General features: G+C 39.6%; 1 protein-coding gene across 1 annotated transcript in view; it reads left to right on the top strand.

The window, feature by feature from the left end:
* Window positions 1–23,853, top strand: part of LOC128700183 (RNA polymerase II elongation factor ELL) — a gene marked incomplete in the record, with an annotated part of 380,498 nt that overhangs the window by 338,427 nt on the left and 18,218 nt on the right. The window contains 6 exon segments of the mRNA XM_053793220.2: window positions 6,919–7,037; window positions 10,287–10,403; window positions 11,865–12,152; window positions 17,847–17,917; window positions 19,685–19,841; window positions 20,087–20,677. Of these exon segments, the coding sequence (XP_053649195.1) occupies window positions 6,919–7,037; window positions 10,287–10,403; window positions 11,865–12,152; window positions 17,847–17,917; window positions 19,685–19,841; window positions 20,087–20,677 (1,343 nt within the window).

Genomic DNA, 23,853 nt, shown 5'->3' with positions numbered 1-23,853 from the left:
GCTCAGTTTGTGATGAGTGAATCGCTTTCGTGATTTCTCACATTTCTCACGAAAGCACTAGGAATTTCATTATTTTTTTCATTGGTTATTTTGCATATTGTGGTCTCACCTCTTCACTGTATATATATATATATATATATATATATATATATATATATATATATATATATATATATATATATATATATATATATATATATATATATATATATATATACACCTTTGATGAGTTCCGAGAGTTTTTCTAGTCCCAGAACCCTGCCTAGATCAACCAGACTGATGGATATGTGGGATAGCGGGCCACCAGTAGCAACAGCCTGGGCGACCAAACAATCAGCAGAGGCCTGGCCCAGGCCGCAGGAGTAGAACTTTCGAAACTGGTTGCTCGAAACGGGATCATCGCCTCTGCAACTGTATCTCTGACATGCCTCCTGGTTTGGACAGTCAGGTAGTTGGTGCTGGAGGCATGAAATCCCACGTAGGGACTGCATACTGGCTGGTGAAATATTTGGGGAAATATGCAAAGTTTTGTCTTGATAATTGCACTTATGAAGGGATGGTGTTGCAAATTATTTGGCTCTATGTAATGTTTATCTCATCTTTTAAATGTACTTCATCCTGTGTCTCGGTATTTCTCATTTTTTACTGTTGCTTCCACTCTGTGTAAATTATAATACTATGTATCATTCTTGCCTTGGTTCCAGGGAGCACAGCTGGAGGGAGTTAACCAGTCCCAATAATTTGTTTTGATGCGGGTAGTGAAAGTTTTCTTACATTCTCCTTCACTCCTGCACCTTCACTTCACATAACCTGCAACGCTTCCTAGCCATCTCCGTCTACCATAACTACTTCCTCTTTCTCTGCTTTTCTTATTCTCTTCCTCTTCTTTTTCTTCTCTTCGTGCCTTGGGTACCTCTGAAATAAATTCATTAAGCCTACATTACGAAGTTTTCATCTCGGGAAATTTTTAAATCTTTATTATTATTATCATTATTATGGTGAGCGTTAAACACGGGGGTCATATAGTCTGGTAATTGGAGGTAATTAGATTGGATTCGAGGAAGGAGAGGCTATATCCAGTTCTTTGGATAAATAGCCCTTCTCGAACATCAAAAGCACCCCGATCCCTCCCTTTTCCCTTGGATGGATAAGCCTGCTTATGACCCTTGTGGGTTTAGCGCTTAGTTTTGATTCTAATAATAATAAACCTTCCTTGAATCTTGCTTCTACCTTAGGACATTGCTGATGATTAAATTTGTTTTAGTATGGTGCAAGCCTAGCGGGGGTAGGCTAGCAGATGCGCTAGGCTCTCACCGGGTGACTGTGATTTACTTGTGTTTTACAGGTCACAGGTATATAACTCATAGGGTCATAATCTCAGACAAAGACTCACGGAGGGGAGACACATGAAGGATGCGTCCGGGGGTCAACGCCCCCGCGGCCAGATCCCAGACCAGGCCTGGTTGATTAAGACACGGCTCTCCTGTTTCATGAGGTGCAAAACATCACCGCCACTCTAATGGTTTCCACCAACTGCTGTCCGCTACTGCTGCCATCACAAAAATGACTTGTAACATATGTTTCATAAAATGTCTCATATGTTTTGTATGTCTAATAACATAAATTACATTCGTGAAAATTTGTTTCCTAGTCTAGCTCAGTCACCCTATTGCCAGATGTGTCGCTGCCATTTTTTTAATTTGTGGTTAAATGTACGTTTGTGCAGTAGACTAGCCTCATTTAACATAGAGTATTATTATATGTAAGTTTACATGGGTCGTTGAGAAATTAAAGTTAGGAATTGAATAAGAAAGATAGCGTGTAAAACCCATGTTGGTGAACAGTAAAAGTTGTTCTTGTTGAGTAAACTCATGTTCATTGTTTATATGAATTTGACCCGTGAATGAACTCACTAGTTGTGTGTTTAGGGTCCGATACATAGCTCCTCGCGTCAGTTTTACTGATTCTTGGCCTTTATAGGACAACCTCTTGCTGAATAACCAGGCTATTACCCAAGAGACCTGGTTGTTCCCTTTAAAAGGATGAGGGGATACCCTCAGACCGGTGACGCATTCTTGATCCAAGGAATTTGAACTTCTTCCTTTCGATCAAATTCTTATACCAGGTGCAATGACTCCTATGTGAATAAAGGAAGAATCGGGCTGTTGGTACCACAGACCAGTTGATTGATTTGGTGGAACCTGTTGTGTTCTCTTTTTGAAGACAGAAATTCTCTATTGTTATTGACCCATATATTTGAAGGCTATATATGTTTCTTTTGCTTATAGTTGCTTATCATTGTCAGTATTTTGCAGCTGGCTGGCGTTCCTCTTGTTCCCGTCAGGTTGCTTTTATTGTATAAGTAAGGAACCACTCCCTGGTCTTCCTTCATTTGTATGGAAAATTGCGCCTGACCTTGGTTGGGGGCAGGAAGAGTACATAAGAACATAAAGAAGGAATAGTGTAGCAGACCTACTGGCCCATGCGAGGCAGGTCCATGTCATCCCCCGGCCTAGTCAGGTCACATCCACTTAAGGAAGTAGAATCCTTGAAAAGTGTCACGGGTATGACGCAGGTCTTAACTATATGTGATAACCCTTTTGAGTCGCTCTGGTGCTTCTAGGTGTAAATTATGATGTAACTGGGTGAGGTAGGGCAACTTGTCTAATTATTTAGTAGGTGGTGTGTATACCTGGAGTATACCTAAAGAGGGTTTCGGGGGTCAACGCCCCCGCGACCCGGTCTGTGACCAGGCCACATGGTGGATGTGTAGCATTACCCTTGACACCTAGCGTGTACCAGCCTTTCCCTGGCATCACTATTAGTATTAGCTGAGTGGGTAGCGGTGTGTATGTGTGCGTGTGCGTGCCTGCGTGCTTCACCCACCGGATACAACAATATTCTCACCTTCCCATCTTCCTTGCTCCCTCTACTTCTCTTACTCTGCCTGCACAGTAATGGTTAACACGCACAGTCGGAACAAGGACGGTGGTACCTGGCCAGTCTCACGTTTTTACTATACCGACACTGTAAGGAAATAGATTGCTTAGATGACCAGAACCACAAGAACTCCAGCTGGATTCTTCGTTTCCCCAAGCTGTTTCCAATCATGTTATAATTTTTCCGAATTATAACCCATATAAATATTGTCGATTCGGGTCATCGGCTGTACGGCCCGGTCACAGACCAGGACTCCTGGTTAAGTAATTGTTGTCAAACCAGTGATATTTTTAAGGTCTGGTTCCCCTCGAGGGAGGTTCCTTGATGCTGGTGAGGGGCTCTTGATCTTGGGTATTGGATATTTGCTCCAGTTCCCTGAATTAAGCCTGAATGCCTTCATCCACTGGCGCTGTATAATCCCTACGGATTTAGCGCTCCATGATAATACTTCTACATAAGGTTTCGTTTAAAAAAGTCTAAATTATATATTTAGAGAAAGTACAGTGACCTTTCACTATCGTATGAATTCTGTCAAAAGCTGAAGTTATTGGAAATGTCAAGTCCCTTTAACTACAGGAGTGTTGGCTAGAAAGGTATTTTATAAGTTTAACTGGAAAAGGCTGGAGTCATGAAGAACCTTAACTCTCAATCTACAAGTGCCTGATCAGTGATCAGTAGAGTTGAAATTACTGTAACCTGCATGCATGCCACTAACATGAACACCCTAGTTGACCAGGCGATCAACAGGCACACCGAGCTCCAGGCAGTGCCTCGAGGGTAAGAAATCCTTCTCCCAGGAAGCCTCACCCTTTGACAGTAAATCATGCATTTATTGTGTGTAACGTTTCGTTTGATGAACCCCTATACAGAACGAAAAGTTGTGGAAGGTAAAATCGTTCTCTGTGTATGTCTTTTACTTCACAATAGGCGAATGTAAGTCACGACTGATGATGGTTTCCAAATACCGTCACTAAAATTCAGAGAGACATTAAGTCGAGTGAGAGATTAACTGGTAAGTTATAAGCGAGCCAAGAGCATTTCAGCACCCACCCTTTAAATATAAGAGCAATTACCTAAAAACCCTTCACACACTTCGAGGGGAATTACCTGAGACCCCTCACACACTTCTTGAGGTATCATACAAAGGGGGGAGGGGTAAGAGATCCCTTTCTACTCGTGATTTAACACTTTACACCGCTTATACTCAGTCAACACTTTATGTATAGAGGAAATTCTGTACTTGGAAAAACGATATACAGATATTGGAGAACATAATTATTATAGTGGTAGTAGTAATAATATTATGGGGAGTATATTATTGCTGATAAATAAGACGCATGGGATAGTTGGGCATCATTATTCCGATGACGTTTCGCCCACCAGTGACTTTCTTCATTATACAGAGATTATATGAAGGTGTTGAAACTGGAGGCAGTAGAAAATGAACTAATCAGTCCCCAGATGTTCACCACCGTAGGTTTGATGACTCTCAAGCATGAGTGCAATTAATGCTACCATGGAATTACTGGTAAAATACCACTTATACAAGGTTACTGGGAGGGTGATGTAATGCTATGTGAAGGGAGGTTACTACAGTGATTATTATAAAACTGTGAGAAATGGAAATGGGTACCTCAGCATCACTGCTATAGTACCACTGCTGCAGTACCACTTCTACTCTTATCTAAGCCTCCACCTGGGTACTTTAGTACCACTGCAGTATTCTTAATCCTGAAATATTTCGTTTCCAATTTAGTAGGCTTGGTCTGAGGCCTATTTACTCAAGGCCTTGGGAAAATCCACAGAATCAATAAATAATAGATGTAACCCCCCTTCTCTCTGTCCGTCCCTTCCCCCTCTCTCTTCATCTCTCCCTCTGTTCATCTCTCTCTCCCTCTGTTCATTTCTCCCTCCCTCTGTTCATTTCTCCCTCCCTCTGTTCATTTCTCCCTCCCTCTGTTCATTTCTCCCCCCCTCTCTGCATCCCTCCCTCCCTCTCTGCATCCATCCCTCTCTCTTTCTCTCTCACACACATTTCACGTTCCTCCAGCTCTCCTGGAAACCCTTAACTAAAGACACCGTAGCTGTTGAATAATACTTAACGAAATCCTCATCGCCCTACTGAAGTCTTCCAACTCATTCTGACGCATTTCCTTATCTGATAATCGAAACCCAGCCTTTGTGAATATAATAAGTGAAAGTACCACAACTTCATAGAGTGAGAGACATGGGAGGAAATTTAAAATAAACACAGTGAAAAGCAAGGGCGCCGCAGGAGCAGTAAGTGAATCCCGTGTCAACATCCGTGTCCCAAGACTGCTACCAGTAGATATCAGAAATAATAGGGGAACAAATGTTTTCAAACGGAAACTGGACCACTACCTCCAAATCAATGAGGCTGTGGTAACTATGTGGGCCAGCAGACTGCCAACAGCAACACCTGGTTGACCAAGCAGTCAGCAAGGAAGGCTGGTCTCCGAGCTAGTCTGGAAGACTAGAACAAATATCGTATTTTGAATTCTATCACATATAGCTTTTATTACTACTATATTTTCTCAGACTAGGGTAGCAGCAAACTGCAAATATATCCGGTTTTGTTAAATTAAGAGTGGGAGTTAGCATCAGCTAGAGTAGTATTATATTTTAATGTAGAGGGACGTGTGTGTGTGTGTGTGTGTGTGTGTGTGTGTGTGTGTGTGTGTGTGTGTGCGCGCGCGCGCGCCAGGTGCAACACTGACTGGTAATTAGAGGTGGTTGGCCATGGATGATTTCCAAAACCAAGGTGAGCCACATCCTGCGGCTCTCACCCTTCTTTCTGCACCTCCCCTGCGGCTCTTACCCTCCTTTCCGCACCTCCCCTGCGGCTCTTACCCTCCTTTCTACACCTCATCTGCGGCTCTTACCCTCCCTTCCGCACCTTCCCTACAGCTCTCACCCTCTCTGGCACATCTGCGGATCCTACCCTCCTTTCCACACCTCCCTGCGGCTCTTACCCTCCCTTTGGTACCACTTGACAGCTCTCACCTTTATTGCCGCTCCACGTGCTTCTCCGCACTTCCTCCCGAAGCACCTGCGACTCTTACCCTCACTCCCGCACATCCCCCTCCAGCTACCCGTTCCCCCACTCCCCATCCCAGCAGCCTTCTCAGCACCCTCCTCAACACAGCATGGACCAGCACATTATCAAACGTATAAATAAATTAGAAAAAATCCTCTCTTGTTTTGAATGTTTCAGTTATCAGCCTTATATTGTCCTTACAGTTGTGATAACATTTTGTGATCCTTGAATGTAAGATCCCCTGGATGATGTGAATGTTTTGGAAAACTGACAAGTTGAAGAAGGAAACACTTGTGCAACATTTGGAAATCTTATTGAGGAAATGTTGCCCCAGTCTGTGGCTTCTTCAGTCAAATACAAAGAAGAAAGGTGGAAAATCCACTGACATAGTGAGTTCCAAGTCTCTCTCAACTATACGTCTTATTCTTCATTTCAGTTTTTTAATTCCTCAATTTTTTTCATAGTGGAGGAACTGAACTTTGTTCTTGAACATATTGTAAGTGATCCACTGGAAAACTTGGTTTATTATCAACATGAATGTTCACTGTGTCCTGGATGGATGCCACTCATGTACAGTTTCTAGTATCGCTGTCAAAGAATGATAGTATGCTGTAAACTATGTCCCAGTCTGTTTATCAATAGAATATACCGACAGATATGTTAATAAAACACAGTATTGAGTTTATGGCATTTTATCGAGAAGTCTCGTCCACCAGGGACTTCCGACTGTTCTCGCAGAGATGGGTGAAGAAGGAGCATATGCATATAGTGGAGAGACGTGAACTGTAGAGATGGGCTGGTGTCACCTGCAGTGATGTTGTTATTGTATATCATTTATAAATATGATACATTCTTGGTAAGGTCAGCTATGGTGTTGTAGGTCAGACATTGAGTTTTTTTTTTTTTTTTATCTTTTACAGGAAATCCAGATCCCCGGGCGCAACAATGGAGGCTCCAAGTTTGCCTTTTCTCTGCAAAGCATCCAGGATCCCGATGGGCCGCAGGGCAGCTTCGAGTTCATCAAGCAATTTGGCTCCAGGTATAACACTCTTCTTCAAATTTACTCTTTTCATCAAAGGAATCAAATTCGTTTTTTTTTTTTCAGACAATCGATCAGGTTGATAGTTGGAGCAATACTGGGTTTGTCAACATCACCAGTACTGGATTCATCAACATTATTACCAGTTCATAGTAACCCGAAGAGAATACCATCTTTTTCATTGTGTACTCGCCTAATTGTGGTTGCAGGGGTCGAGACTCAGCTCCTGGCCCCGCGTGTATGCATGCATTTGTGTACGCGTGTGTACGCTTGTGCATGCATGTGTGCACACGTGTAAGCATGTGTGCATGCATTAATGTATGTGCGTGTAAATGTGCACTCACCTATTTGTGGTTGCAGGGGTCGATTCATACCTCCTGGCCACGTCTTTTCGCTGGTCGTTACTAGGTACACAGCAGCGCTGTATAGCCCTTGTGGCTTAGCGCTTCTTTTTTATTATAAGAATAATAAATACTAGGTACACTCCCTGCTCCATGAGCTTTATCATGTGTGTGTGTGTGTGTGTGTGTGTGTGTGTGTGTGTGTGTGGACGCGGACGCGGACGTGTACGTACGTACACACACATTTTAGCTCCTAGCCCCCAGCCTCTATTTGACGCTTGCAAGAATCATTCTCGCCTAGCCTCATGGGTCCTATCGTACCTGCTCTTAAAACTATGTATAGCGGTCATTCAATTTCCCAACCATTCTGAAATTTAAAAAAAAAATACTTCCTGACGTCCTTGTGGTTCATGTCTTAATTTACAGCTGTACCCTGAAGTATATACCGTACCTGTTTCCTGCTTCTCAAACTCTCTATCTGCCCTACCCATTCTTCTGAGTATTTAGTACTGTTGTTATGTTTATCCATGGTTCTACCCTTCAGTATGGTTAAATTGAATTTCGATACCCAGTCATCGTGGCTGATGATGCCCTTTAGTTCTGGAACTAGTTTTGAGTGGGATTTGCATATGAATGAATAGAGTTATCAGAGCTTATTTTTTGGGTAGCATTGAAAATTAGGTTGGGCAAATATTTTGTTAGTGGGATGGATTGTAAAGTACCTGCCTAATATGGGCCAACAGGCCTGCTGCAGTGTTCCTCCTTTCTTGTTCTAACTAGTCTCATTATTTACCTCTGCATACACTCCAGTTACTTAACAAGCATTATTTTCAGGGTTGGGTTCCATACTAGTGCTGCATACTCCAAGATGGACCTGGCATATGTTGTATAAAAATCCCAGAATGACTCTTGTTGTTAATTTAAGTGCTTGACTGAATTTTGCCAGCAGAGGTAGGAAGTGTTGCTTGGAACTGATTTATTTCTGCAGTAAATGCTGGATCAGCCAGGTTGTGATGGTTATGTGAGCCTATGATACACCTGTGGTAAAGGACACTTGTGTACAGTTCAGAACATTTAATAAAGGAAATGTTTTGCAGCGAGTCGTTTGACCAGTCCAGTCCTCAATATTACTAATATAGTCACTCATGGTGAAACATTTCCTCTAATGAACGTCCTGAACCATTACACAAGTGTCTTTTTCCATAGTTTGTTGGTATCATCATATCATCATAAGTAAAACTTTGAAAACTGTTTACAGTGGCTTTACACATATGTAATAAGTAACTATCTACAAGTTGATAAATTAGACACATGTGCAACTCTTGGGTATCTTTATTGAGGAAACGTTTTGTCACACAGTGGCTTCATCAGTCCATACATAGGAGAAACTTGAAGAACAGGAGGAGAATGAGGTAATCAGTCCCTCAACCTTGAGTCGATGTGTTCAGTCCATCAATCTTGAGTAGAATACGGCAGATGAGCGGAGAAGCAGCTTATAAACCGTATGGCAGGAGAGGTGCAGCAGTCATAGGTGGTGTCACATTTGTTCAATGTGGAAGTAGGTTGTGCCCAGGAATTAGGCAAGCGAAAAATTCCTAAGTATTAAGATCCCAAGAAGCTGCAGTGTCTGACAGGTTTGTAGATGAATGGTTCAGAGAACCGACATGTTGATAAATTAGACACATGTGCAACTCTTGGGTATCTTTATTGAGGAAACGTTTCGCCACACAGTGGCTTCATCAGTCCATACATAGGAGAAACTTGAAGAACAGGAGGAGAATGAGGTAATCAGTCCCTCAACCTTGAGTCGATGTGTTCAGTCCATCAAGGTTGAGGGACTGATTACCTCATTCTCCTCCTGTTCTTCAAGTTTCTCCTATGTATGGACTGATGAAGTCACTGTGTGGCGAAACGTTTCCTCAATAAAGATACCCAAGAGTTGCACATGTGTCTAATTTATCAACATGTCGGTTCTCTGAACCATTCATCTACAAAACTATCTACAAGAAAGAATTTGGCCGATGCTTTTAAACATTTCTCATCAGTCATACTGATAAGACTGCATGCCCTGAATTCTAACTGCAACTCACCAAACCAGCAACCAGAAAGCCTGGTTTAGAATTAGGCTGTGATGCTGAGGATCTCAGGAACCATCAACAGGTCTATAATAAAAACAGTAATGAAAAGTTTCATGAGGAAATGGTATGGTGATACCGACAAGATGTGGAAAAAGACACTAATGTACAGTTCAGCACATTTATTAAAGGAAACGTTTCCTTTAATAAATGTCCTGAACTGTACATTAGTGTCTTTTTCCACAAAAGTTTCATACTGAGGATGTGATATTTAGGCCCCTTGATTTTTTTTTTTCACCCAATTTCTTGTTGAAGAGTTAGAGTTCCAGAGTGAGTCTATTGCAACTTATATAAACATGCTGTCACCAGCTTCCTTGAAATTCAGTTCGAGTAATTCAGTATGTGGGCCAAGTTTGGCATCCCATTCTTGAGGTGCTGTCTTGGTTTATCATTCTTTAAGTGTGTTTAATGGTTTACTGAACAGAGGAATCTCTCTCATATTTCTCAGTTAAGCCAATGCCCAATACTGTATATATTTTTCTAGTATTTTTTAATACCCCTGTGTGCCCTGTACTTATATGCATGTATAGTGTTTTCCTTCTGCTCTTTTGTTCAGTATGTATATGCTTGACTACCTAATACCTCAGTCATTTAATATGACAACAGATCATATGTGTAATTTAAATTAATTTACATTTTCCTTTATCTTTACTGTGCAATCTTTTATGAACAGTTTACTTTACCTTAGTATAGCTATTTATTAAAACATTTTATATTTAGTTTCATAAATACATTTTTTTACTCCACATTTTACCACATGATTTTGTTGACAGAGCACTGGAATCTCTTGGACCAATGGTAGGCAAAGTGTGGATCCAGGCAAAGGATGATTCATATGAGAAGACCCGACAGAGCATGGAGAATGCCAAGATTAAGAACCAAATGAACTGGTGAGTAGGATCATATTGGTATAACCTTGTTTAGTGAAAATACTGCTTAGCATATACAGTAGGTAAGACCTAATTTGCTGTATAGGTGGGGCCCTCCTGCTATATTTTGGCTGGTGCAAGTTCTGGTGAGTTTCTGCTGTATCTGTGGTGTTTACATGACAGAGGTACTCTGTCACGTAAACACCACCATGTAAATCATGAGAACTGTAATTAAGATAAAATGGCTTTATTAAAATTAGTTTTTTATTAAAAAAGATTTATTTTATGAAGCGATGGAAGTGCTCATTGATTTGTAGTTACAGGGGTTGAGTCATGGTTCCTGGTCTCATCTCTTAACCCTTAAACGGTCCAAACAGATCAGCGTTCAAATTCGTATTGCTACAAAAATAGATCTACTTTTTTTACATATTTTCAAATATAACAAAAAAAAAATGTAGATAAAAGTTTTTTTTTACACATTTTCAGATGTGAAACAAAAAAGATCTACATTTTTATACATATACTTTCATATGTTGAAAAAACGTATATATACGTTTGGACCATTTAAGGGTTAAATTATATTGACTGGCTGTACTGATTCCTGGTCTCTTGAACCCTATCATGTTTCCTTTTGAAATTGCATATGGATGGTACCTCAACTAATTCCTCATCTAGCAGCTTACACTTAATAACATCCGCAGGTAATTTACACTATGCACGATAAATGTACTTATGTGTACCTGTACCTGAATAAATAATCTGTATTTTTACAGGTAATTTTCAACTATTAACATCTTGTACCTGATCGTTGCATTTGAAGCTGTGTAATATCACTCCTCATTATGAGTTCCTCGGAGTATAGTACAGTTTGTAATTACGTCATCTCTTGCACTTCTATCTTCCAAGATTGTTAGGCTCACTTCTTTTAGAATATCATTTATATTTTCATGCCAGGTTTGGTTGGATATCTCTATGTTTTTGTGCTCTTTGATACACTGAACTGGGTTTTTTTTTTTTTCACTGAGCATATCTTTAACCCATGAATCATGTCTTTAATACCAGGGCATGTCTTTTACTCCAAAGAGCATCTTTTACCTTCAAAGCATGTCTTTTACTCCAGAAAACATCTTTGACCCCCAAAGTATATCATTTGATATGCTCTGGGAAGACAGCAATTGAATGAATGATGGTGAATGTATTTTTTTTTTTTAGGGAAGTACCCCTAACTCAGCTTGTTAAAAAAAATAGTTGTACTTAGTTTTTATCCTTGAAATTTCATTTCTTTTAATTCAGTATCTTATAATTAATGTACAGTACTGTACATGAGAGTTTGGTAATTTAGTACGTATACGAGAGTTGGGTAAGTTGTATTTCCATTTGCCAAGTCTAGTGAAAATGTATATAATGTCTTTAATGTATCCTGTGTACATATCTGCAACTAGTTGTGGTACTTGTTACTTACAGAAAAAAATTTGATTTCAGTGTTAAGGAAGTAAAGACCAATTCCAGCAGCCCTTTTGTGCGTCAACGATCCTTCCCTGTCAAAAAGTCCTCAACGCTGGTAGTTCCACCACCAAAGAAGGAAGTTGTAGCTGAATTACCATCTAATAATAGATACAATCAAAACACATCCAATTCACCACAAAGAACACACACCGGTGGAACGGTGGGTAACACTCCGCCAGCTGGTAAACCACCGCCACCGCCACCTCCACCTAGTACTGTTACTGCTAAGAAGAGTAACCCTGATCTAGTTAGAAGACCTCTTAGGTAAGTGTTTTCTTGCTCTCAAAATTTGTATGTAGTTAATTTCTACCTTAAAATTCAGTGTGTACATTTTCAGGTAGAATGGCATCATTACCAGTGCATGCATGCATGCATGTATATGTGGTAAAAGAAGAGCCATACATCAATCACTTTGATGATGAGCCATCCATCATTCACTTTATGATATCAAAGGCAGAGATGATGTGCCATCCATTATTCACTTTGATATCCAAGGCAGAGAAGATGTGGCATCCATTATTCACTTTATGATATCCAAGGCAGAGATGATTCATTAAAGAGAATAAGTGGCAGTTTTCTAATACCAAAGTCACTCTGAAGCTGAGCACTTTCATCTCAGTAGATCATTCATTTCTTCAGTGCCTTGGTTTACATAGGCTTCCTCAGCAATAATCTAATATGGCCTGAAAGTAGTCAGTGATGTAGCAGAAAGAAAGGGTTTCTTTAACTGAAACATTGACTTGTTCGCAGTGAGGATCAAAAATAATTTTTAACACAATTTATTGAGTGAGTGAAAATGCATAATAAATTCCCAGATACTAATGCTTTTCACTTAAGAAAAAGATGTGATATTTTTTAGTTTACAGTGCTATTTCTTTTATATTTTTTATTTAATGATAACATTGTGGGTATAATAGAGTCCTTCAGAAAATCAGAGTACAGTGGACCCCCGGTTAACGATATTTTTTCACTCCATAAGTGTGTTCAGGTGCCAGTACTGACCGAATTTGTTCCCATAAGGAATATTGTGAAGTAGATTAGTCCATTTCAGACCCCCAAACATACACGTACAAACGCACTTACATAAATACACTTACATAATTGGTCGCATTCGGAGGTAATCATTATGCGGGGGTCCACTGTATATCTTTTATTCAGTAGTATTCAGTAGTATTATATATTAATCAGAAACGGTATAGCTCCTAATATATACCATAACGATTTTCATCTTCTAAGGCACCAACATACATAATTTGGTTTATGTAAAATTTTAGTTTTCTTGTCTTCTTGACAAATGTGAAAGGATGAAAGATTACGAGCATACATTTTGTGACATGATGTAAATAAGTACCTCCCTAGACTGTATAAGTTGGAATCTTCTTAGTATAGTAAGTTGTTCTTTATGACTCTGAATGTTTTCCAGTGTTTGACAGGGTATAGTGCACATTTTTTCTTTCCAGACTGTGTTCCTTCAGCTTCTGAAATTTTCTCTCTAGATTAATTTTGAGCTTTATCTCTTGTCAGATTGATCACTTGTTGTGGTCTGCAAGGTCTTGGTCTGTTTCCTTTTCTTATTCTTCATTAATGATCTCAGTACTGAACCTCCAATGCTTTTTCACTCCTAGTTTGGTAAATCCACTTTACACTCTTCACACTTTACTAATGATAATTTTGCAGTGTGCAGCCTACTTTTTTTTTATTAGATATTAGTTCCATCTCTGTATGGGGTCTAGTGATTTATGTAAATTCAGTTATTTTAAAGTGCAGTTTTTGCTTGTCACAATAAAGCATATTGGTGCTCATTATCAGGTTTACTTGAAAAGTACTTATCTCCAACCTCAGTCTGCTATCACTTTCTAATTAATCAACTATGTTTTCTGAGCCTCTTATTCTGCAAATTACAACTAAGTATGTCCACAAAGTTTGGGATTCTCTTCACATTTAAGAGAAATACTGTATTTTACTAATCACTTAACCTCTACAAAAGTCTTATTTTTCCTTACCTAGAGTATTTCTCTCACATCTAGAGGTAAGCTCTTTCCCTCTCAGTTCTGCCCTTGTCTAGAGTACCTCTCACACACTTGGGAAAACTTCCACTCTGTTCCACCATTGAGTATTTCTCTCACCCAGGAAAGCCTTTTTCTTTCTGTCCCACCTTTGTGTAGGGTAGAAAGCTCTTCTACTACAAAAGTTGCATATTTTCCCATGCTGTTGCATTTTCCTCCCAGGACCTCTAATACCACCTTGATATCGCCATTGTAATTCATTGCATTTTCTTGTATGTTGTGCCTGTTGGTTCTTTTAAAGTAGAATACTATAGCTTCTTGTTTTTTATTCCACAACCATTTTGTGGAACAAGCTACTGTGACATCATATATCTTCCCTGACACCTTTGATCTCTAGTAATAACAAAAAAAAAAGGCACAATACCGTGATTGGAATGATACACAAATAACCCGCACATAGAAGAGAGGAGCTGACGACGACGTTTCGGTTCGACTTGGACCATTTATAAAGTCACACTAACGAGAAGTAGAGCAGGACAGGTATATGTAGGCAGGAAGTGGTAGCGGTAGTAGTAGTAGTAGTAATAATAGTGGTAGTGCCGGAGGTGGAAGGAAATAGTGGTGGGGAAGTAAGGAGGAGGAGCCAGTCAAATACTAAGAAAGGGGAGCACTGCAAGGGAGCTAGGTGCCTTCAGAGGAAGAGCAAGAACACAGAGGTAGGGGGGGGAATAAAATAAATAACGAAGGAACAGAAACATAAGGCAGAAGAAAGAAAGACAACCCAGAAGAGAAAAAAGAGGAAAGGGGAAGAGGGAGAAGAAGAAAAAGGAGGAATCAGGTTAAGTCACAGGTGTTCTGAAGTTTGGAGCATTTTACAATGTAGTGAGAGAGAAAGGCATCTACAGAGACGAAGCCAGGACTAAGATTCATACAAGGAAAGTTGTGTATTAGGGAGGATTCAACTAGACGGCGACTGTTAAAGTTGGAAGTAGGGAAGACAGTTTTAGCAGAAGACCAGTCAATAGGATGCCTGTGATCTCTGACGTGACAGAAAAAAACATTGTTAGTGTCGGCAATCCTAACACTATTTTTGTGCTCCCTAAGTCTGTCAGAAAGAGATCGGCCAGTTTCTCCAAAGTATTGAAAAGGACAGGAGGAGCAAGAAATAGAGTAGACACCACGAACATCTGTAGAGGAAGGAGAGGTATGAATGAGATTAGTGCAAAGAGTGTTAGTCTGGCGGAAAGTAAGCTTGATGTCTAAGGAACGGAGAGAGTTGTTGAGATTAGAAAGAACGGAAATGTAGGGAAGGCAGAGGACAGAAGAGTTCCCAGTAATAGAGAGTTTGGGAGAGAAGAAATTATGTTTAGCATGTGAGAAGGCAGAGTCTATGAAATGGGAAGGGTAGCCAAGACGGGAAAACGAATTATGAAGAGTGGAGATTTCTGCTGGAAGGAACTGAGGATCACAGATGCGGAGGGCACGGAGAAAGAGGGAGATAATAACACTTTTCTTGACAGGGGATGCATGATAGGAAAAGTAGTGAATGTACATGTCACTGTGCATAGGTTTGCGGTAAACGGAAAAGGAAAAACCTGTATCTGAGTAGTGGACGTGGACATCAAGGAAAGGAAGCAAGGAATTAAATTCCTATTCAGCTTTAAACTTAATGGAAGGGGCAAGATTATTAAGAGCTTCAAGGAAAGGTTGGAAAAGACTAGAGTCATGAGGCCACAGAGCAAAGATGTCATCTACTTAGCAGAGCCAGAGTGAAGAGGTGTCTGTTAAGTTTACCTTCTGGACAGTAGCTGTTGTTTAATTGTTTTTCCAGTGACTCTTCTATTGCTAAGTATTTATGATTTTTTTTTAAGCTTAGAATAAGAGTAGAGGCTGTATAGGCATGTGTTTACTGAGTGTACCCATTTTACTAGTGCATATTTTCTCGTAAGTATATATCTGTTTCTAGTACTATCCTGTGTGTTAGAAGTGTTTGGATTTCCTGTTGATTACAGTTCTATGGGATTGATTGTTTTCTGAGCCTATACTTCTTTATATGTCTTTTCTTCTTCTTCTTTCAACAAACCGGCCATATTCCACTGAGGCAAGGTGGCCCAAAAAGAAAAACAAAAGTTTCTCTTTTTAAATTTAGTAATTTATACAGGAGAAGGGGTTACTAGGCCCTTGCTCCCGGCATTTTAGTCGCCTCTTACAACACTCATGGCTTATGGAGGAAGAATTCTGTTCCACTTCCCCATGGAGATAAGAGGAAATAAACAAGAACAAGAACTAAAAAGAAAATAAGCAGAAAACCCAGAGGGGTGTGTGTGTATATATATGCTTGTACTTGTATGTGTAGTGTGACCCAAGTGTAAGTAGAAGTAGCAAGACGTACCTGAAATCTTGCATGTTTATGAGACAGAAAAAGGACACCAGCAATCCTACCATCATATAAAACAATTACAGGCTTTCGTTCTACCATCATATAAAACAATTACAGGCTTTCGTTCTACCATCATATTTCTCCTTTTAAAAATATATACAGGAGAAGAGGTTACAGCCCCTTGCTCCCGGCATTTTAGTCGCCTCTTACAACACGCATGGCTTACGGAGGAAGAATTCTGTTCCACTTCCCCATGGAGATAAGAGGAAATAAACAAGAATAAGAACTAGAAAGAAAATAGAAGAAAACCCAGAGGGGTGTGTATATATGTGCTTGTACATGTATGTGTAGTGTGACCTAAGTGTAAGTAGAAGTAGCAAGACATACCTGAAATCTTGCATGTTCATGAGACAGAAAAAAGGACACCAGAAATCCTACCATCATGTAAAACAATTACAGGCTTTCGTTTTACACTCACTTGGCAGGATGGTAGTACCTCCCTGGGCGGTTGCAGTCTACCAACCTACTACCTAGGTTCTTTATATGTATATAGTATTATATTGGATAGATTTAAGAAGACAGTTTTATCAGCATTTACTAGATGATAACCATACAATTACTATTAAAAACTGTGTTATGGGAATTTCTTGGTAATGTTGAATTGCTGATTTGTTTATATTTTAAATTTCGTTAATATAAAATGTATTCACTGTATGACAATGTAACTAAAATAATGTTAGGCACATATCAGAATTAGAGATGTATGTAAAAGTGACGGGTGGCTCAACTTTCAGTTGAGGGACCAGGGTGTGATCCTAGTGCAAGTGGAAATGTTAGACATGTTTCCTTTCACCTGTTGCTCTTTTTTACCTACCAGTAAGTAGGTTCAATATGTGGATGTTAGCCAAGTATTATGGGTCACATCACAGAGGGTATTATTATTATTTTTTTTTCAACGAATCGGCTATATCCCACCAAGGCAGGTGACCCAGAAAGAAAAACAAAAGTTTCTCTTTTGAACTTTAGTAATGTACACTGGGGAGGGGGTTACTAGCCCCTTGCTCCCGGCATTTTAGTCACCTCTTACGACACACATGGTTTACGGAAGAAGAATTCTGTTCCACTTCCCCATGGAGATAAGAGGAAATAAATCAGAACAAGAACTAGTAAGAAAATAGAAGAAAACCCAGAGGGGTGTGCATATATATGCTTGTACATGCAAATGTAGTGTGGCTTAAGTGTAAGTAGAAGTAGCAAGATATACCTGAAATCTTGCATGTTTATTAGACAGAAAAAAGACACCAGTAATCCTACCATCAAGTAAAACAATTACAGGCTTTAATTTTACACTTTCTTGGCAAGACGGTAGTACCTCCCTGGGTGGTTGCTGTCTACCAACCTACTACCTAGGAGAAGAGGGTATTAGTATGCATTCAATAGAGTTAGGCTTTGAAATAAGCTGATATAGGATACCAGCTCCTGTAAATTCAGCTGTGTGAAATAAATAAGCATAATTAGAATTGTAAACATTAGTGAGAATACATTTATTAATATGTATTTCTTCCTGTACAGAGAAAGAATCATCCAACTTCTGGCTGTGAAGAATTACAGGAAACCTGAGATATTAAATAAATTATATAGTGGTAAGTGAAACATTTTATATAACATTAAGTAGTAGTACTAGTTACCAGTTGTCAAAGGCACCTATCAACAGACATTTGGCCTGGATATGTGTGTGTGGACTCATCTCGTTGTACTCACCTAGTTGTAGTTGCAGGAGTTGAGTCACAGCTCCTGGCTCCATCTCTTCACTGTGTGTGTGTGTGTGTGTGTGTTTCTGTGTGAGAGATTTTAGCTTGTTTGTGAGTGTACTCACCTAATTTAGTCTCTACAGGCATCAGGTAATAGCTCCTGGTCCCTCCTAATATTATCGACTGATTTCACACATTTTCTGGCCTCTCATACTGAAAAAATATATGTGAGAATCATGGACCATGAAAGAAGAGTGAGAGAGAGAAAAAAAAATGAAGGAATGAGTGAGAATGATAGAGGGAGTGAGAATGTAATGGGGTGAGTAAATATGAGTGAAAGTGAGTGAAAGTAAGAGAGAAAGAGAACTGTGGAATGGGTCTACCTGGAGAAGAATGACCAATTTAAGAAGAATGACCATTTAAGAATGAGAAAGAGTGAGTGAGAGTAAGAAGAGTAAGAGCATGTAGGTAATGACAAGAGTGATATAGTGAATGATAAGAGCAAAGATGGGGAGTTAACAAGGGCACAACATCATACATAGTAAAACAACAGACATAAACACAACTGTAACAGAATACGAGAAACACCACCACCGCCACTGCTAGTTCTACTGGTAGTAGCACCACCATAGTGTGGAGTTTATTGTGTTGTTCTCATTATCTGTCCCATTACGCATGTGGTTTTTCTTTAATAACAATAGTGAAGTAGTAGATAGCTGGAATATGCACTAAGATGAGATAATTTATGCTGTAACTCCCGAATACCTTCACTGATTAACATGTCAAAATAATTTTATTAGGCGGGACTCCACAAACATTACTCATTTTTACAAATAGGTAATTATGTATATACACATGCTCTGGACAGAATATAATGAAACAGTGTCATAGGAATGCAGTTAGAAACCTGAGTAGATCTATCATTCACTGTGATAACATAAGTACATTTATGGAGTAACTTGCAATGTGAACAGACTGACTGATGTTATAGTAGCCAGGCTTAGGCTTGGTTACAAGTACCTCTAGAAGTTTGGCAAGCACACAGATGATGATCAAACTAAATACAAAGTATGTGATCAGCCTTAATTTTTTTTTTCAACACTGTATGCATCAGTGTCCACTTATTGAGGAATATAGAGATAGACTTTACAATTACCTATGTGATATGTCACTATCTTATTAATGAAAATAAGATATCAGACATATTAAGCAAATATCTTAAATTTGCTTGCATCAGGATGTACTCCTGTTAACCCTTTTTTGGCTTAGCTCTTAGGCCTTTGTGTATCCATATTTTCTTTCGCTACCGTCCACAGGATAAATATGGGGCACACAGTAAACTAGCCGCTTTGGCTGCAAACTCTAAACGCTTATGAACATGTAATTTGTGTGTACAGTGCACATATACACACATACTGTAGTTTTTGATTGATAAGAGTTCTGAAGAATTCTTTTAAGTCTCAGTGTCACCCCCCCCCCCCCCCCCAAAAAAAAAAAAAAAAAAAAAAAAAAGGCTATATACAATAGTAAAATAATTTTTAATGCCATTGAGGCTTAATACTATTTAATGCTTTAAACTACTTGGTAATACTGAAGAATATGTTCATTCACTGTGTGTACATATTGTGTGTGCATATTTAATTTTTATTTACTTACCAGATGGAGTTAAGGAGAAAGACAGACGTCAGATGACAAGTGTTTTAAACAGCGTCTCACAAATCAAAGAGAACATCCATCATCTTGCCCGACATCTCTGGAGTGAAGTTAAAGAAGATTGGCCTTTCTACACGGAAAAGGAGAAGGAAGTTGTTAAAAGGTGTGTGTAGGGCAGGACGTGTATACATACGCTAACATACATACATAAATATGTTTCTACCAAAATTTAATTGCCAAATTTTTAATTTTTGTTCTTAGCAAGGTTGAATTTGATTTCAGTATACTGTATTTCTCCTTTTTTTAGTAATATACTATTATATACAATATATAATACTAAATGAGGTGATACATAATGATAGGTCAGGTCTAGATAAATAAGATCCAAATTTGATACATTTATTTCAGAATGAAGCCACAAAGTTTAACTCCACCCAGTGGTGATAGTGGTCAGTCCCCAACCTCTACTCACTCTTTGTCCCCATCTTCAAGCTCACAAGGTGTTAAACGCCCTCATGAGGAAACAATAGATCCTACAGTCAAAAGAGCTCGGGGTTCTCGTTGGACTGGTACAAAATCCAGGAGAGAGAATTCTCGGTCTGAAACCAGATCCAGCAGTAACTTGGAGCTTAATACCCAGCCTGATAACAAGCCAAACTCTTATTCGCTGAACTCTTGCTCAAATAACAAACAGGTGAGCAATGGACGACACCACCAAGATGAACGGCCTCAGATAAATGGCACCACAAGTCCAAATAGGAAGCCATCTTCCACATCACCCATCAGTCAAGGTTCACCACGGCATCACCTCAATGGCTTACACACTCACCACACCTCAGGAAACCATTCGCCCATTAATGGTGTGACTAATGGCCTAACTAATGGCCATGGCAACCCTCACCACAGGACTAATGGACATACCAGATTGGATCCTTCAACACCGAATTCATCCCCAGATAGTCATTATGGTGGGGAGGAGATGCAACCAGAATACCAAAAGTATGTTGTGAACACATTACTCTTGTCTCTTAGCTTTTCACAATTGTTTTTTAAATTACTCTAATAACATTTAGATGCAAATTGTTTTCAGTTACCTTTAGAAGTTAAGGTACTCTCCTCAGACTAGAACATTTTTTCCTTGGGTCACTTTTTCATCACAACTGTGCGGGTCTTCATTGTTTTTATGAATTTCTTAAATGTTGACTTCTGTTTCTTTTCAGTTGCTTTGTCTTGAGGTTATTACTTTATAATATTACTTTATCACAGAATTGCATGCTGAAGTATTGCATATTCTCACTTACTTTATAAAAAGTGCAAGCGCTTGACGAAGGCTGTGTTTAGTCAAACTACCAAATAGAACATATTGGGATGTTGAGTCTCTAGCCAAAATTTTAGTGGAAACTGTTTATTTATTTTGCACTTGAAATAATAAAAACAGATCCTAATGCAAATATATACATAAGAGAAATGTAGTGCATATTCATGATTTAATTATAATGATGAGATTAATAATTTATCTGGTGATGTAGTATTTATAGAGCATGGTTAACCAGACTTAGGAGTCTTCAAGTGGATGTTTGACAAGTTAGTGCAAAATTTGCCTGATTGGCCAGATTGTGATGGCTATTGGGCCTGTAGTTTGCAAGCAACTGTAGCCTCATTAGGTGGGTACCAGGGAAGTCCAACCTCAGGCTAGGCTGTGTTAGTAGTTAACCCTATGAACACGCACACAAGTAATCACATGTTACAGGTAATCAGCCAGGGAAAACAGTAGGATGGATTACATGAACCTTCTAGACAAGGAATAACATATTGATGATCATGTTCTACAAAGCATTTGTACCCTTCTTGAAGTGCCATTTAAAGTTTCTTCTCCATTAATGGTAATTTTCACTCTTTTTTTAGTCTGGAACAATATGAGAGGTAGAAGATATGCTGAGACTTCTTGCTGGTTTCATAAAATCAGCATAACTTTTAAAATGCAGCCATTATTTTTGGAATATTCAGGATATACCTCAGGAATGAAGATCAGAATTACTAAACTTTTTTTTTTAACTTGTCAGCCATTTCCCACCAAGGCAGGGTGACCTAAAAAGAAAGAAAAAAAACTTTCATCATCATTCAATACTATCACCATCACTCATACATAATCACTATCTTTGCAGAGGCACTCAGATACAACAATTTAAATGCCCCTCCAAAATGCCAACATCCCAAACCCCTCCTTTAAAGTGCAGGCATTGTACTTCCTATTTCCAGGACTCAAGTCTGCCTAACCAGTTTCCCTGAATCCCTTCACTAAATATTACCCTGCTCACACTCCAACAGCTCGTCAAGTCCCAAATACCATTTGTCTCCATTCACTCCTGTCTAACACGCTCATGCATGCTTGCTGGAAGTCCAAGCCCCTTGCCCACAAAACCTCCTTTACCCCCTCCCTCCAAGCTTTTCGAGGATGACCCCTACCCCACCTTCCTTTCCCTACAGATTTATGCGCTCTCCATGTCATTCTACTTTGATCCATTCTCTCTAAATGACCAAACCACCTCAACAACCCCTCTTCAGCCCTCTGACTAATACTTTTATTAACTCCACACCTTCTTCTAATTTCCATAATCTGAATTCTCTGCATAATATTTACACCACACATTGCCCTTAGACAGGACATCTTCACCACCTCCAGCCGCCTCCAACCGCCTCCTCACTGCAGCGTTTACAACCCAAGCTTCACACCCATATAAGAGTGTTGGTACCACTATACTTTCATACATTCCCTTCTTTGCCTCCATAGATGTTTTTTGTCTCCACATATACCTCAGTGCACCACTCACCTTTTTACCTTCATCAATTCTATGGTTAACCTCATCCTTCATACATCCATTCGCTGACATGTCAACTCCCAAATATCTGAAAACATTCACTTCTTCCATACTCCTCCTCTTCAATTTGATATCCAATTTTTCTTTTTCTAAATCATTTGATACCCTCATCACCTTACTCTTTTCTATGTTCACTTTCAACTTTTTACCTTTACACATCTTTCTTTCTTTCAACACACCGGCCATATCCTACCGAGGCGGGGTGCCCCAAAAGGAAAAACGAAAGTTTCTCCTTTTACATTTAGTAATATGTACAGGAGAAGGGGTTACTAGCCCCTTGCTCCTGGCATTTTAGTCGCCTCTTACAGCACGCATGGCTTACGGAAGAAGAATTCTGTTCCACTTCCCCATGGAGGTAAGAGGAAATAAACAAGGACAAGAACTAGAAAGAAAATAGAAGAAAACCCAGAGGGGTGTGTATATATATGCTTGTACATGTATGTGCAGTGTGACCTAAGTGTAAGTAGAAGCAGCAAGATGTACCTGAAATCCTGCATGTGTATGAGACAGAAAAAAAAAGACACCAGCAATCCTACCATCATGTAAAACAGTTACAGATTTCCGTTTTACACTCACTTGGCAGGTCGGTAGTACCTCCCTGGGCGATTGCTGTCTACCAAACTACTACCTAGAACCTTTACACATATCTTTCTTCTTTCAACGCACCAGCCGTATCCCACTGACGTGGGGTGGCCCAAAAGGAAAAACGAAAGTTTCTTCTCTTAAATTTAATAATATATACAGGAGAAGGGGTTGCTAGCCCCTTGCTTCCGGCATTTTAGTCGCCTCTTACGACACACATGGCTTACGGAGGAAGAATTCTGTTCCACTTCCCCATGGAGATAAGAGGAAATAGACAAGAACAAGAACTAGAAAGAAAATAGAAGAAAACCCAGAATGGTATGTATATATATGCTTGTACATATACAGTATGTGCAGTGCGACCCAAGTGTAAGTAGAAGTAGCAAGATGTACCTGAAATCTTGCATGTGTATGAGACAGAAAAAAAAGACACCAGCAATCCTACCATCATGTAAAACAATTACAGGCTTCCATTTTACACTCACTTGGTAGGACGGTAGTACCTCCCTGGGCGGTTGCTGTCTACCAGCCTACTACCTAGAACCTTTACACATCTTTCTTTCAACACACTGGCCATATCCCACCGAGGTGGGGTGGCCCAAAAGGAAAAACGAAAGTTTCTCCTTTTAAATTTAGTAATATATACAGGAGAAGGGGTTACTAGCCTCTTGCTCCCGGCATTTTAGTCGCCTCTTATGACACGCATGGCTTACG

Source organism: Cherax quadricarinatus, chromosome 74 (assembly GCF_038502225.1).
Source record: "Cherax quadricarinatus isolate ZL_2023a chromosome 74, ASM3850222v1, whole genome shotgun sequence".
Classification (NCBI taxonomy): Eukaryota; Metazoa; Arthropoda; class Malacostraca; order Decapoda; family Parastacidae; genus Cherax; species Cherax quadricarinatus.
Note: the sequence above shows the minus strand (reverse complement) of the source record. Positions and strands in the feature narration are given on the sequence as shown.